At 47.5% G+C, this 15,529-nt stretch overlaps 1 protein-coding gene across 1 annotated transcript in view; it reads left to right on the forward strand.

Annotated features, from left to right (window-relative positions):
• Nucleotides 1-8,412: 8,412 nt before the first annotated feature.
• Nucleotides 8,413-15,529, forward strand: part of LOC308676034 (phosphoribosylformylglycinamidine synthase-like) — a 76,289-nt gene continuing 69,172 nt past the window's right edge. Inside the window, exons 1-3 of the mRNA XM_081341740.1 lie at nt 8,413-8,524; nt 12,314-12,459; nt 12,789-12,924. Of these exons, the coding sequence (XP_081197866.1) occupies nt 12,321-12,459; nt 12,789-12,924 (275 nt within the window). The 5' untranslated portion in view covers nt 8,413-8,524; nt 12,314-12,320. The remainder of the gene's footprint in view (nt 8,525-12,313; nt 12,460-12,788; nt 12,925-15,529) is intronic.

Genomic DNA, 15,529 nt, shown 5'->3' on the forward strand with positions numbered 1-15,529 from the left:
CCAATGGCCAATCCGAAACACAGATGTGACCAAGTAACTTAAAACTACATTACCCAAAAGGCTATTCCTTAAGGGGACAGTTCTTAATTCCTGAAATAGCTGTTTACTCTGACCAGCACAGCGTTCCCTGTCAGTGCGGGTGGGAATGGTCTTGGTGGTTCCTTGTTTAGGCTGTTGTTTATTATTGTCAGCTTGTTTGTCAAGCCACAAGACAAGCTAACAGTAAACAACAGCCCAAACAAGGAACCAAGACTCCCACCAACATTGCCAGGGAAAGGCACCAGTATATAAACAGAGAGCACACTCCCTTCTAGCACTGATAATGTTACCTAGTTTGGTAATGAAACATCTGCAAGGTAACAAGCATGCTCAGAGAGCACCAAGGACTCCATAATTCAACCCTGAGCTACAAATATTCTCTTCTATCGGTCCAAGACAGTATGCTTGGTTTCTGGTGAACAGACTGAGCCTTCTCTCCCACCAAGTGCTGATTTTACATGTTTATTTCTTACAGATGCAAAGGGGAAGACCTGGCTTTGGTTCCTAGCTTTCAGTGTGGCTCTGTCTGGCGTAGTAACTTCAGTCCGCACCGTTCTCCCTGTTGTTTGTCCAATGAAACACTGATTAAAGACACCCTTGGCTGTCTGATGTTTCCATTTTCCATTTGAATTCTGAACAAGTCAGAGGAAGGATTCCAGCAAGCGTGCCACAGAGGCCCAAACCTGGTTAATTTTATCCTTGGCTAACTTTAGTGGCAAAGTCTACTGAGCAAACCTAGCTGGTTTGGTTAGTTTCTGATTCCATGTGGCGCAGAAAATGGGTTAATCCTGTAGCCAGGGAAGAAGGTTGTGCAAGCAGAAGCTGCAAAAGGCCGGGTTGGGATGTTACCGTTGCATAATTTTTATTCTTGTGAGAACATCTCCGGCTTTCTGTGCAGAAACTGGGGAATAGAGGTTAGGGTGGGGATCCATTTCAATGATCTCATTCTCTTTCCTTTAACCCTATTATCTTCAGCCTGGCAGATCCCCAAAGATAATAATTTGAAAGGCCTGGCTAGTAGGTTAGTAGTCTAAAAGAGATACATCATGGAAGAAAAGGGCTATGGGGTAAAGGGAAAAGGACAAATTCAGCCTTCCTTCCTTCCTTCCTTCCTTCCTTCCTTCCTTCCTTCCTTCCTTCCTTCCTTCCCATTTCTCTGAACCATCCATCCTTCCTTCCTCCCTCCCTCCCCTTCCACTTGTCCCTTCTCTTTCTTCTTTGCCTTCTTCCTGCCTGCCTCTCTTCTTTCTTTGCCTTCCTTCCCTAAAGTTTACATTGTAGATGACCATTCCTTATCTCCCTTTTTGAAACCAAAAGACACATTTTTCCATCTCCATTAGATCCCACCCCCACCCCCAGTTTCTTCACGATCCGGGACTCTGTGTGAAGGTTGGCTTCATACGAACTCCAACTGAACCAGGGGCCGAGTGATTCCCTACATCAACCTGCTTCTGCTTCCAGGTTAACTGCAGAAATGGCTGGCTGATTGCTTGCCCTGAATTCAATCAATTTTTTTTTAATCCCATTTATATCCCGCCCTTCTCCGAAGACTCAGGGCGGCTTACAATTTAAAGCACAAATCAATGTGCTTAGCAATAGCCTTCATTCTATGTATATGCTATGCCTGCTTATTAGGGCTTTCACACACACACACCCCAGCGGCATTATTACAAAGTCAGCTTAATTGCCCCCAACAATCTGGGTCCTCATTTTACCTACCTCGGAAGGATGGAAGGCTGAGTCAACCTTGAGCCTGGTGGGACGCGAACCTGCACTAATTGCAGGCAACTGGTGTTACTTAAGGAGGCATTAGCCCCCTGCTCCACCAATTGCTCAATCAATCAGTCAATCAAAATAGAGCTGGAAGGGACCTTGGAGGTCTTCTAGTCCAACCCCCTGCTCAAGCAGGAAACCCTAATCCATTTCAGACAAATGGTTGTCCAATCTCTTCTTGGAAACCGCCAGTGTTGGAGCACTCACAACTTGTGGAGGCAAGTTGTTCCACTGATTGATTGTTCTAACTGTCAGGAAATTTCTCTTTAGTTTCTAGGTTGCTTCTCTCCTTGATTAGTTTCCCTCCGTTGCTTCTTGTCCTGCGTCCTGGTGCTTTGGAAAGTAAGTTGAGCCTGTCTTCTTTGTGGCAGCCCCTCAAACACTGGAATATTCCCAACCCCCCTATAAAAACTAGGGGAGAAAAATGCCCCCCCCCAAAAAGTAATTAGGGTTTCCCTTTGCTCCAAGGGGTGTGTGTATGTGTGTGTGTGTAATACCCTCAGATTGTTCTTCCTGGCCTATTTTGTCATCTTCCCAAAGTGGTGGAACACCACCTTCTCCAGCAAATGCCAACTGTTCCACATTGCCAAAGTCTGACCTACCTTCTCAGATTTGAGGGAAGCCGGAGCTGGCCGGAGCTGGTGAATGAATTATGGATGGTGCAATGTGGCCTTGACCCAAACATCTTCCCCCCCCCCTGCACTCATGCAGTGACGCCAGGACAGCAACCAAAGTGAGCAGCGATTTCACATTGTGTCCTGGAGGGATTTCTGCTGAGGTAGCTGAGCAAAATATCTCTGGCTGCCAAGAAACTGCAGGCCTTTGGTTTTAAGCCAAGTTCCAGCTGTTCTGTACAGATGACGGTCCTCTTTCTCACACTCCGGAGTCTGAAAGGGATACATCATTTGCTGACTCCCACAAATTCACTCTGGTTGTCTCCTAATCAGAATACAGAGTAACAGAGTTGAAAGGGACCTTGGAGGTCTTCTAGCCCAACCCCCTGCTCAAGCAGGAGTCCTTATACCACACCGGAAGTTTTTAAGAAGAGATTGGACAACCATTTACCTGAAATGGTCTAAGGCAACGATGGCGAACCTTTTAAGAGACCGAGTGCCCAAACTGCAACCCAAAACCCACTTATGTATTGCCGGGTGCCGGGTGGGCGTGGCCCATTAGGTGGGCCTGGCTGCGGTGGTAACGACAGACTGGGTGGGACTAAAAAGTTCAATCAATCGATTCCAACTTTGCGAGATCTTTTTTTTTTCCTGCGAGAAATTGAAATCGATTGACTGAACCTTTTTTTTTTTTTTTTTGCACAGGGCAGCGGAGGCCTAAAGCGAAAAGGTTTTATAAAACTCAGCTGAAGGTCTAGGATTGGGGCGACGGTGCGCGTGCCCACAGAGAGGGCTCTGTGTGCCACACTTGCCATAGGTTTGCCACCACGGGTATAGGGTTTCCTGCCTGAGCAGGAGGTTGGATTATTTATTTTTTATTTTTTTATTTTTTTATTACATTTATATCCCGCCCTTCTCCGAAGACTCAGGGCGGCTTACAAGCTTTTAGCAGTAGCCTTCATTCTATGTATATGCCTGCTTGTTAGGGCTTTCACACACCCCCAAGCGGCATTATTACAAAGTCAGCTTATTGCTCCCAACAATCTGGGTCCTCATTTTACCTACCTCGGAAGGATGGAAGGCTGAGTCAACCTTGAGCCTGGTGGGAGGCGAACCTGCACTAATTGCAGGCAGCTGGTGTTACTTAAGGAGGCATTAGCCCACTGCTCCACCAAGGCCTCCAAGGTCTCTTCCAATTATTCTACTCTACTCTACTCTACTCTACTCTACTCTACTCTACTCTACTCTACTCTACTCTACTCTTTCCTATTCCTATTCCTATTCCTATTCCTATTCCTATTCCTAATGGCTATCCAATCTCTTCTTACAAACCACCAGTGTTAGAGCACTCACAACTTCTTAATGCAAATCATTCCACTGATTTAATTGTTCTCACTATCAGGAAATTTCTCCTTAGTTCTAGGTTGCTTCTCTCCTTGATTCGTTTCCATCTGTGGCTTCTTGTCCTGCCCTCACGTACTTTGGAGAATAGGTTGACCCCCACCCCATCTCTGTGACAATCCCTCAAATATTGAAAGACTGTTATCATGTCCACCCCTAGTCCTTTTCTTTGATAGGCTAGAGACGTATCTTAATTCCTCCAGACCCTTGGACATCTTTGTCCTTAGTAGAGACAGTAGATTGACATGGTATTAACCAGTGGTGGGATTCACATATGCGAACAAACCGGTTCTCTGTGTGGATGCCGCTTCCGGACGTCCGTTGTGGACCTGGGGAACAAAAAAATTAGCTACCAGTTCTACCGAACTGGTGCGACCCGGCTGAATCCCACCACTGGTATTAACTTACATCAGTGGTGGCAAGCCTATGGCACGCGTGCCAGAGGTGGCACTCAGAGCCCTCTCTGTGGGCACGCGCACCGTTGCCCCAGCAGTTCACCAGAGTAGCGAATACATAGCGTTTGAAAGCGACAGGGCAGGAAGCGAGCGAGCAAGCGGCATTGCACCCCCCCCGGGGATGCCCCGGAGATGGCAAGGGACTGGCTCCAGCCACGCTCACCAGTCTGCCGTGACCACTGCAGCCATGCCCACCCAGTGCCCTCCCCCCCCCCGAGAGCACCACAATGCTGATGGTGCCCTGGCACTTTGCGATAAATAACTGGATTTTGGGTTGCAGTTTGGGCACTCGGTCTCTGAAAGGTTCACCATCGCTGACTTAACATTCTTACTGCAAATCGCTGCTGCTAGCGGTAAAAAAGTTTATAAATAATTCCACAAGGCACAGGTTCTTCTTTCCTTCCTTGACATCATTCCTAAGTCAGGTTCCGTACTGGCAGCCTCCCATCCAAATCAGTTACAGGGCTGATCCAGCTTAGCTTCCAAGCCCCACCCAAAACACAAAACCCTCCAAGCAAATTCTACGAGGGAAAGGATCGATTCAGCCGGGAAGGAGATCCAGAAAGCTGCAGCCTGCTGCCCACCTTTCCTTCCTGAGCTTCCTGTAAATTCAGTGCACTAAAGACTGTGCCTTTTAAACATCAGGACAGATGTGCCGGAAGGGAACCTACAATCCTGCGAGAATTTTAGGAGGATTCAGCTTGCCTGCAGGACGCCCTATTCAAGGTGATATTGTTGGTGCAGATGATTGACAGATTGATTTAGAAAAGCAAGAACTATGCAGAACCAACCTTGCCCCTTTCCCTCCCCCCCCCAGTTTCAAGGAGTAGCCTTCAAGTAGCCAGGTTGGTAAGCCAGCCTATTCCCATCGCCCAGCTCTAATTCATAGGCGAATGAGGCTGAACTACAGTTCCCGTTGCCCTGGAAACCCCTTTCTGCGAAGGAAGCAGTGGTTACTACTTCAATACTATTTGAAGTATTTAGACATACGAAGGAAAGAAACACGTATATTGTAGTTGTAGTCGAGTGGTTAAGGCGATGGAGTAGAAATCCACCGGTGTCTTCCCGCGCAAGTTCGAATCCTGCCGACTACGAGAATGCGCGCAGATGGAGGTGTGGAAATTTTGTTTTTTTTTTTAATTTGCCTTGGGTTAATTCAATTTTTAAATCTTGTTTGGGGAAAAAAACAACAACCCCTCATGACTGAAATATCAGAAGGGATCACCCTCCTGCAGCTGTCCTCTTTCTTTTTTTCCCCGCCTAAACTGAACCCAGATTAAATTGACCCCATGCAAAACGTATTCCACCTAAGGAACGCCCAAATCCTTGCGCAATTTGTCGTAGTCGGCAGGATTCGAACCTGCGCGGGGAGACCCCAATGGATTTCTAGTCCATCGCCTTAACCACTCGGCCACGACTACTACATGTTTGCTCATTGTGTAGTGTATGTAAATAAACAGTCTCAACATGTTTACTCGTTGTTTAGTGTATGTAAATAAACAGTCTCAATTTATTCTACTGCCCGTTCCTCCCCAACTCCGCCCAATTTTCTTCCTGCAAACTCAAGAGCAACTGAAGTCACCATTTCTGTGCAGACTTAAAGTAGGGGGTCCTTGATGCTCTTTGCGCTTGCTGCTTTTCTTGAAGACGTTTCGTTACCCAAACTAGGTAACATCACCAGTGTTAGTAGACTTAAAGTAATAAAATAGCAAACTGATGTGGTGATAACCTAGACCAGGGGTAGGCAACCTCGGCTCTTATATGACTCATGGACTTCAACTCCCAGAATTCCTGAGCCAGCTATGCTGGCTCAGGAATTCTGGGAGTTGAAGTCCATGAGTCATAAAAGAGCCGAGGTTGCCTACCCCTGACCTAGACCAGTGCTTCTCAAACGGGGCCACTTTTAAGATGTGTGGACTTCAACTCCCAGAATTCCTCAGCTGGCGCGCAGAAGAGGCTCCTCCTCCTCCTCTGACTACTGAACACTTTGGATGAGAAGCATCTTAACAGAACATGCTAGAGGAAAATGGACCATGGGGTGATCCAGCAGGATGGATCCTATAGTCAAAAAACTTGATCTGACCTCCTAATAATTACTGCTATGACCCAGAACAGACAATTAGCCTCAAAAATAGATGGGCACTGGAGTAATTAAAAAAAAGAAGCAGGAGGAGGAGAAGCTTGACAGTGTTGCTTGTTTTCTTGCAGACGTTTCATTACCCTAACTAGGTAACATCATCAGTGACTTTCTGGTTTAACAACGAATAACCTAATTTTTGAAGTTCCCAAACTCTGCTGAACTGTAGGGGTGGAGACAAACACGCGTGTATTAAGAAGCACATGGAAATCGTCTACGGTCACCACTTTCCAACCGTTTTTAAAATCTGGCCTGTGGTCCCAGCACATCCTGGTGGTGCCCCATCCAAGCATTAACCACGCTACTATGCTTTCAAGATCAATCAGGCTCGAGTAAAGCACGTTTGTCTTTGCTTCCTCCCGCGATATTTTTTTTTTGCAACTTTCCCAATCTAGCCTCCAGCCTTTGGATCACCCAGTGGTCTCCCATCCAGCTAAGTTTCCAAAGCTCAGCCAAGTCAGCACAGGCAGCACGACCAGGACTCCGCTAGCAGGGGCCAGAGAGACAGATCGCCACAAGGCAAAGCGATCCAAAGGACCAACTCGGATTCTTCTCGGGCTTTTGGGAAGTGGGGATGCCTAAAAGGAGGGCAGGGTTGCATTGATTGGAAGGCACACGGATCTCTCTTTCTCCCTCTTTTTTCTCCTCCCTCTCTCTTTCTCCCTCCCTCTTTCTCTCAAATTCTCAGGGACGACTCACACCCTGGACGGTATCTCTTTACTCTCCTACCATCGGGTAGGAGATATAGGAGTATAGCCAGCTGCACCAACAGGCTGAAAAACAGCTTTTATCCGTGGGCTGTTAGGCTTTTGAACGGGAAATAATTTTTTATAAACTTTACGCAGATTTGACTTGCCAGGCCGGTGTGTGGTGCGATCGGTTCACATGGTGTAATAAGATGGAGGGTTTGTTGTCACTGTGAGTTTGGGGGGGGGGTGCGGGAGCACGAAGGGAGGCTCAGCTAATCTCAATGTATACACGGTTGTACTTTGACAATAAAGGTTCATTCATTCATTCATTCATTCATCCCTCTCCCTTTTTCCTTTCTCCCTCTCCCTTCCCCTTTTTTTCCTCCTTCTCCCTCTTTCTCTATTCTCCCTCCCCCTCTCTTTTTTCTTCTCCCTCTCTGTCTGTCTTTCTGTCTCTCTCTTTCTCTCTCTGTGTGTGTGTGTGTGTATGCGTGCATTTGCGTGCAAGCCAGGATTTCTTTCGCTCACTGCCTGTTTCTGCCCTTCCTTCCTTCCTTCCTTCCTTCCTTCCTTCCTTCCTTTCTCTCTTTCTTTCTTTCTTCCTTCCTTCCTTCTCTCTGATACTTCCTTTTCTTTGTCTTCCTTCCTTCCTTCCTTCCTTCCTTCCTTCCTTCCCTCCCTCCTTCCCTCCTTCCCTCTTCCTCTTTCTTTCTTTCTTTCTTTCTTCCTTCTCTCTGATACTTCCTTCTCTTTTCCTTCCTTCCTTCCCTCCCTCCCTTCCCTCCCTCCCTCCCTCCCTCCCTCTCTTTCTTTCTTTTTTTCTTTCTTTCTTTCTTTCTTTCTTTCTTTCTTTCTTTCTTTCTTTCTTTCTTTCTTTCTTTCTTTCTTTCTTTCTTTCTTTCTTTCTTTCTTTCTTCCTTCTCTCTGATACTTCCTTCTCTTTGTCTTCCTTCCTTCCTTCCTTCCCTCCCTCCTTCCCTCCTTCCTTTCTCTCTTCCTCTTTCTTTCTTTCTTTCTTTCTTTCTTCCTTCTCTCTGATACTTCCTTCTCTTTGCCTTCCTTCCTTCCTTCCCTCCCTTCCTTCCTTCCCTCCCTCCCTCCCTCCCTCCCTCCCTTCCTTCCTTCCTTCCTTCCTCTTTCCTCCCGCGATCGAAGTTTGCCTCGCGCGCCCGCCGGGCTGCTTTTCAAGGCTCGAAGAAGGAAGCGCGGCAGCCAATAGGAGACGAGGGCGGGGCCCCTGGCCACCTCCCACGCCCTCCTTTCGCCCCGCCCCGCCCCGCCCCTCCGCAGGGCAAGCTCCCCTCCCGCGCCAGGCAAAGGGCCGCCCGCGCCAGCCTCGCCAGTGCCCCGTGATCGCAGGGCGAGCGCTGCGGCGGAGATCCCGCGGGGACAGGAGACCCAGCCAGCCGAGGCAAGGTAAGGCTGCACAAACCCGGGACTCGGGCTTTTCCCGACGACCCGCCTGCCCCCTCGTTCGGATGGTAGAGGAAGTGGGGCTCTTTCCTGAAAGAAAGCCCGAGTCTGCTACGCGGATCCGGAGCTGGAGATCGCTTAGGATCCAATATAAACCCGGGCTGGGGTCGTGGTTTTTTTTTCTTTGTTTGTTTTGTTTTTTCCCCCAGGGTGGGCAAACTTTCACTTGGTCGCTCCCCGGACGCGTGCATCCGTTGTAAACGTCCCCTCCCCCTTAGACGCGTGGGATTACAACTCCCATCATCCTGGGTCGGCTGAGGGTGAAGGGACTGGGGAGGGGGTTGGTGGGTCCGGTCCCGCTGGGGAGCCAGGAGGAAACGGGACGTATTTTAGGTTATTTTTTGAAAGGAATATCTCCAGAGATTGAATTGGGGCGAAAAGTTGTGCTGAAGTTGACTCAGCGTAGGTTTCCATTTGATTTAGCTGATTTGGGGGGGGACCGTCCAGATTTTCTGCCTGGGGAACCCTTAAATCGGTATTTTTTTTTAAGAAAAATGTGAATTTTGACTCTCGGGGGTGTAAATTTGCACCTTAGTAGCGTTTAATCTGTTTGCGCCCCGTTGTTTTATACATCAGAGAGCCGGTTTGGTGTAAGAAACTGGGCGAGAAACTGGGCGACTCTGAATTCTAGTCCTGCCTTGGGCCAGCAGGCTGAGCTTGGGCCAGTCACTTTCTCTCAGCCCTAGGAAGGAGGCGACGGCAAACCACTTTTTGAAAAACCTTGCTAAGGAGAGGGTGGACCCTTGCCCCATGATACGCAGTTGCTGTCATTTTTGTGCAACTGGAGTTGCAAAGCAAGGAAGATTGCTCTGAAGCTTTGAGTGGCGCAAGAATTCTGAGCAATTCGGAGGGCGACGACCTCTTTGGCTTGTCGGTGGGTTATTTGCTCTGATGTCTCTTAGGACAAACCAGCAGCTCTCTGGAGTAGGACCTACGTCGGCTAGCACCACGTTGGTGCAACAGTTGCCAGGTGAACCTAAGTGACCTCTGAATTAAAACGCAGTATTTGCTCCCTTATCACTTCCGCCTACTGACCGCTAGGCCTAGCAGATTCTTCTGCTTTAAAAATTGCACGGTCAGGTAATTCTTGACTTACGACCTATAGTTGGGACCAGAACTTCCATTGCTGAGCAATGTAGTCGTGAAGCGAGCAGAGCCTAGTTTTACGACTATGGAGATTCTCAAGTCATCCAGGCCAATAGTTATCCCAAAGGTTGCTTCAGGAGGCAACTGGACTTTCTTGTTCTTCTCCGAAGACGTTTCGCTTCTCATCCAAGAAGCTTCTTCGGCTCTGACTGGATGGTGGGGAATGGAAAGATTTATATTCCTTGCAGACAGCTGGTCATTTGCCTTCTTTTAGAGAGTTGTTAAGGACACCTGGAGATTTACCTGTGACCTCAGGGTTTCCTAAGTGGTGCAAATGTTGAGGCCTCCAAGTGGCCTCAATGAGTCTTTAAAACAATGCAAATGACCAGCAAGGAATATAAATCCTTCCCCTCCATCCAGTCAGAGCCGAAGAAGCTTCTTGGATGAGAAGAGAAAAGTCTTCAAAGAAAAACAAGAAAGTCCAGTTGCCTCCTGAAAAAAAAGCACCTTTGGACTAGTTTTATGACCCCTTTGTGAACTTCGTTATGCGAATCGCACAGTTGTTAAGCGAATCTGGAATCCCCCATTGACTTTGCTTGTCAGAAGCTGTTCTGTACCAGCCTGCTACCGGCCCTGCAGAAAAGGCAGGGACAACCCCTTTACAAACGGCAAGAGGCTGGAATGACGCCTGCCAAATTTATAGCTACAAAAACAAACAAGACACGAACCAAGAAACAGGAGCTTTAAGAAACACGAACTATCCAAGCGGTTGCCTTCAGCAAACCAGCCCTCCCCACACATTCCCCTTATATAGAGTTCAGGGCGTGGCTTCTCTCTGCCTCCTTCCGAGAAGCCCCATTGCCTTCCTCTGTTTACTCCTAATTGACTGCCTCCTGCGTCGGGCGTCCTTGAACAGGGCCAGCTGTGGGTCATCTTCATCCATGCTGTCAGGCTCACACAGCTGGGTCTCCGTGGTGACCAAGTGGGAGGGGCCTGGCTGAGGACTCTCATCAGCAAGATCTTCAACCCCCTCAGCAAGGTCTTCAACACCCCCCTCCTCCTCCTCTGAGTCATCCGACCCAACTGCCGAACCCACAGGCTGACCCTGAATCACAACAGAAGCCATGTGGGAAGGTGAATCATGTGACCCCCATGATGCTGCAACCATGATGCAGATCACGGCCGCGACATCCTGGGAACCGTGAACCGGAATACATGCCGATGGATGGCCAACTACCCAAATTTGTGGGGGGAATGTTGTGACAGTCGTAAGTGGAAGAATTGATCCTGAGTCATTTTTTTCCGGTGCCACCATAGCTTCAGTAGATCTGCTCTTTATTAATTTACCCAGTCACGCTTTCAAGCCATCCAAGTTATTAGCTGATCTTCCGGTAGTGAATTTTTCCTAGTTAATTATGTTTGTTCTAATCTAAAGAGCCTTTCATTCACTTTCACTGGATAACCTCCGGTCTTCACGCTTTGAAAAACGGGGAAAAAAATATGCTTCAATTTTCTAGCGCCGTGCCGGATTGCACAAGTAGTCCTTGACTTACAGAAGTTCGTTTAGTGACCATTCGAAATTACAGTGGCCCTGAAAAAAAGGGATTTATAAAAGTTTTTCACACTTACAATTGTTGTAGTGTCCCATGATCCAAATTCGGACCCTTGGCAACTTTTGTATTTGTGACGGTTGCAGTGTCCTGGCTGGAGTCATGTGATCACCTTTTGTGACCTTAACAGTCATGTTACTAACTGAATAACTGCTGTGATTCACTTAACTGTGGCCAGAAAGATCGTAAAATGGGGCAAAACTTAGCAACAGAAATTTTGGGCTAAATAAGTCACATACATCCTCATCATGTCTCCCTCGCTCATTGTCTTTTCTGAAAGCTGAAGAATCTCAAAATGTCTCCCCATGTCTCGTGTTTTTGAGTTTCTTCATGAGATTGTCCTCTTTTCCAGTTCACATGTGAGCAGAGCTGTACACAGTTCAATTGGTCCTCACTTAATGACAGGTCACTTAGTGTCTGATTGAAGTTACTATGGACACCGCCAAAGATACTGAGAACACCATTTTGAGGTTTTGATGGCTGCAGCATACACACACACACACACACACACACATGCAAGCACCTCGTAATCACAAAATTGCTTGACAACCCACTCACCCTTATGCCATTTGTAGTGTCTTGAAGTTACATGGCCAGGATTTTCAATTTTTTGGTGACTTTTTTTGTGACTTTCTTGTGTTTACTTCTGGCTTCTGGGGGAAAAAACCCCTAACCCAGGCTTCTCAAACTCCTGGCCCACAGACCGGATGCGTCATGACGAAACCGCGCCCACCCCATTGCCGGCAATGGGGGAAAAAGTTGCGGTGACGTCGCGAGTTTGACATGCCTGCCCATTAAAGTGGATTTGCTTAACATAATTCAATTATTCACATAATGTGCATTGTGGTCACTTAACAATTGCCATAAAAAAAGGTCACAAAATTGTCAGGCAGTGACCCGCTTAATGATCCAACATCGTATGATTGTAATTCTGGCCTCAGTCGCAGTCATAATTTGAAGATTACCTGTATTAAACTTCTGTTTTGTACGTATACTGTTAAGTTTCCTCATTGCCGGTCTTATTCTATTCCCTTAGGACAGACATGGTGCTTCTACATTATTATCAAAGGCCCAGTGAGGCCGACAGTGGCCTCAACAATCTTCTGCTCTCTGCCCAAACTATCTTAGGCAATGGCGTCCAAGCGGTCCAGAAGGAATTGTGCTTCAACGTTAACTGGACAGGTAGGAGAATTGAATCAACCTTGGTCTGCATCCGTGTTGCTCAACCTTGCCCGCTTGAAGAAGTATGGACGTCAACTTCCAGAATTCCCCAACCAGCATGCCTAGCTAGGGAATTCTGGGAGTTGAAGACCACACATCATCAACCTGCCAACACTGAGGAACGTTGATGTAGATTCCGATGGAGGCTTTGGAATGAAGAACTGAGGGACGCACGCTCAGTATGGTGGTTTTCTTCCTAGTTAAGAGAGAATGGTTTGATTCAGAGCTTGCTGATCCCTTATAGCCCTGTTGGATTATGGGAAAATTGACTACTTTTTTTCCCCGACCAGGAAAGACTCTCCCGAGCCGCCGGGAGATGGAGATGTTGGAGTGGGTTTTTGGCTGTCCATTCGAAGAAGGCGATATTGCACCCAAATCTTTTCTCAGTCCACGCCCCTCTGATCTCCTGGTAGAGATTGGTCCAAGGTAAATCTCTTGGTGAAGACAAAGCTGCACTGTTTAAACAAACAAACATACAAACAAGGAAGTGATTTCACTCATTACCAATGAAATAAACCCCGTTTTTATGAGTCCAGAGGCCTGCTTTTATTCAGTTCATAAAAGGTAAAGGTAAAGTTTCCCCTGCACATGCGTGCTAGTCGTTTCCAACTCTAGAGGCTGGTGCTCATCTCCGTTTCAAAGCCGAAGAGCCAGCGCTTGTCCGAGGACGTCTCCATGGTCATGTGGCCGGCATGACTAGACGCCAAAGGCACACGGAACGCTGTTACCTTCCCACCGGAGTGGTCCCTAATTTTCTACTTGCATTTTTACGTGCTTTCAAACTGCTAGGTTGGCAGAAGCTGGGACGAGTAACAGGCGCTCGCTCTGCTACGCGGCACTTGGGATTCGACCCGCCAAACTGCCAATTTTCTGATCGACAAGCTCAGCGTCCTAACCCACTGAGCCACCGCGTCCCTATTCAGTTCATAGTCAACAATAAATCCCAAAGTGGAAGGCAAAGGATAGATATGCGCATTGCCTAAATTGCTCCCTGCTAAAGAACCCCACAATTAGTTGGCTTCATTTACCACACTAAGCAATCAATAGTGGTGTACAGACTGGGGAGGTTATGGCTGAGTTTGCATAAGTCAAAACCGAACAAACTATATCATAATACATGAATGCCAATGTGTGAGTAACCACGTTCAGATATGATGAGTGAGACTTCCAATGAACTTTTATTTGTTGGTCTGCTTTTCCTGTTTTGTAATTAACCCTATTTTGCTGTGATGTTTGATTTGGGCAAGCTGTGTTCTTCATGGGAGCACCGAGGAAGGAGTATGATGTATGTTCGCTGGCTTGAGTGATGTATAAAGTAAATGAAAATCTAATAAATAAAAAATCTAATAAAATAAAATAAATAATTATAGTGTGCCTCCAAAACAGAGCTGACCATTCGTTTTAAATCAATTCTGACTGGGGAGAAGCAGTGAGACTGTCACTAGATTTTGTCATCTATGGTTGGCCTGCACTTACGCATTCTAGTTACTGCTGTTCATTCGCTAAGTTGTGTCCAACTCCTTGTGACCCCATGGTCCATAGCATGCCAATCCCCCTCCCACCGCCAACATCTCCCAGAATTTGGCCAAATTCATGTTCGTTGTGTGAGTGACACCGTCCCCTTCTCCTTTTGCCTTTAGTCTTTCCCAACATCAAGGAGTCAGGTCCACTATTGTGTCCTGCCATTCTGTTGAAGGAGGGGTGGTGAGGAAGGAAGGCTTGCTGGCATTTTTTTTGCATGCTTTCACTTTTGCTGTAACTGCTTGGGAACTAGGGAGGGGGATTGTCTTTGGAGGGACACGGTGGCTCAGTGGGTTAGGACGCTGAGCTTGTCGATCAGGTCGGCAGATTGGCGGATCGAATCCTGAGTGCCGCGTAACAGAGTGAGCGCCTGTTACTCGTCCCAGCTTCTGCCAACCTAGCAGTTTCAAAGCACATAAAAATGCAAGTAGAAAAATAGGGACCACTCCGGTGGGAAGGTAACAGCGTTCCATGCGCCTTTGGCGTCTAGTCATGCCAGCCACATGACCACAGAGACGTCCTCGGACAAGCGCTGGCTCTTCGGCTTTGAAAGGGAGATGAGCACCAGCCCCTAGAGTTGGAAACGACTAGCACGCATGTGCGGGGGAAACTTTATTGTCTTTGGAGACAGAGTGGACTCCTTCCCAGCCGGTTCCAGCCTGGTTCCAAGGCTCTCATGCCCTTAGGGTGGCCTGTTATAAACCCAGCACCTCAGCGTTCTCAAAACAATCTTACGGCATCACATTGGCTGTTGGTGGATTGGTTGGGGGTGGTGGAGGAGTTTGGGAAATGAAAGAATTGTTTTGTGCTTTGCACGGGACTTTCAGATTCCACCTGACTTATCTGCATCCACTTTCTCTCAGTAAAAGTCCTTCTGATTCACTTCAGCGTTGTCAAGATTTTTTGCTTTCCTAAGGGGCCAGCTGGGGCAGGTCCTTACATGGGGTCTTCTCTCTTCTTATTAGGTAGCCAACATATTTGAGCTAGGGACGGGGTGGCTCAGTGGGTTAGGACGCTGAGCTTGTTGATGAGAAGGTTGGCAGTTTGGTAGGTCAAATCCGTAGTGCCGCGTAACAGAGTGAGCGCCTGTTACTCGTCCCAGCTTCTGCCAACCTAGCAGTTCAAAAGCACGTAAAAAATGCAAGTAGAAAAATAGGGACCACTACGGTGGGAAGGTAACAGCGTTCCGTGCGCCTTTGGCGTCTAGTCATGCCGGCCACATGACCGCGGAGACGTCCTCGGACAAGCGCTGGCTCTTTGGCTTTGAAACGGAGATGAGCACCGGCACCTAGAGTTGGAAACGACTAGCACGCATGTGCAGGGGAACCTTTACCTTTACCTTTATATTTGAGCTCCAAAGAACAGTAAGGGTTGATTTCCTTTAGGAATGACTGATTGGATCTCTTCCCATTAGGCATTATTAAAAAGACATATGGCGAGAATGCATCCAAGCTTCAAATCTATTAGGATTTAATTTCAAAACAACCTCTTCTTCCTCCTCCTTCATAGT

This window comes from Vipera berus (assembly GCF_964194415.1).
Source record: "Vipera berus genome assembly, chromosome: W".
Lineage (NCBI taxonomy): Eukaryota > Metazoa > Chordata > Lepidosauria > Squamata > Viperidae > Vipera > Vipera berus.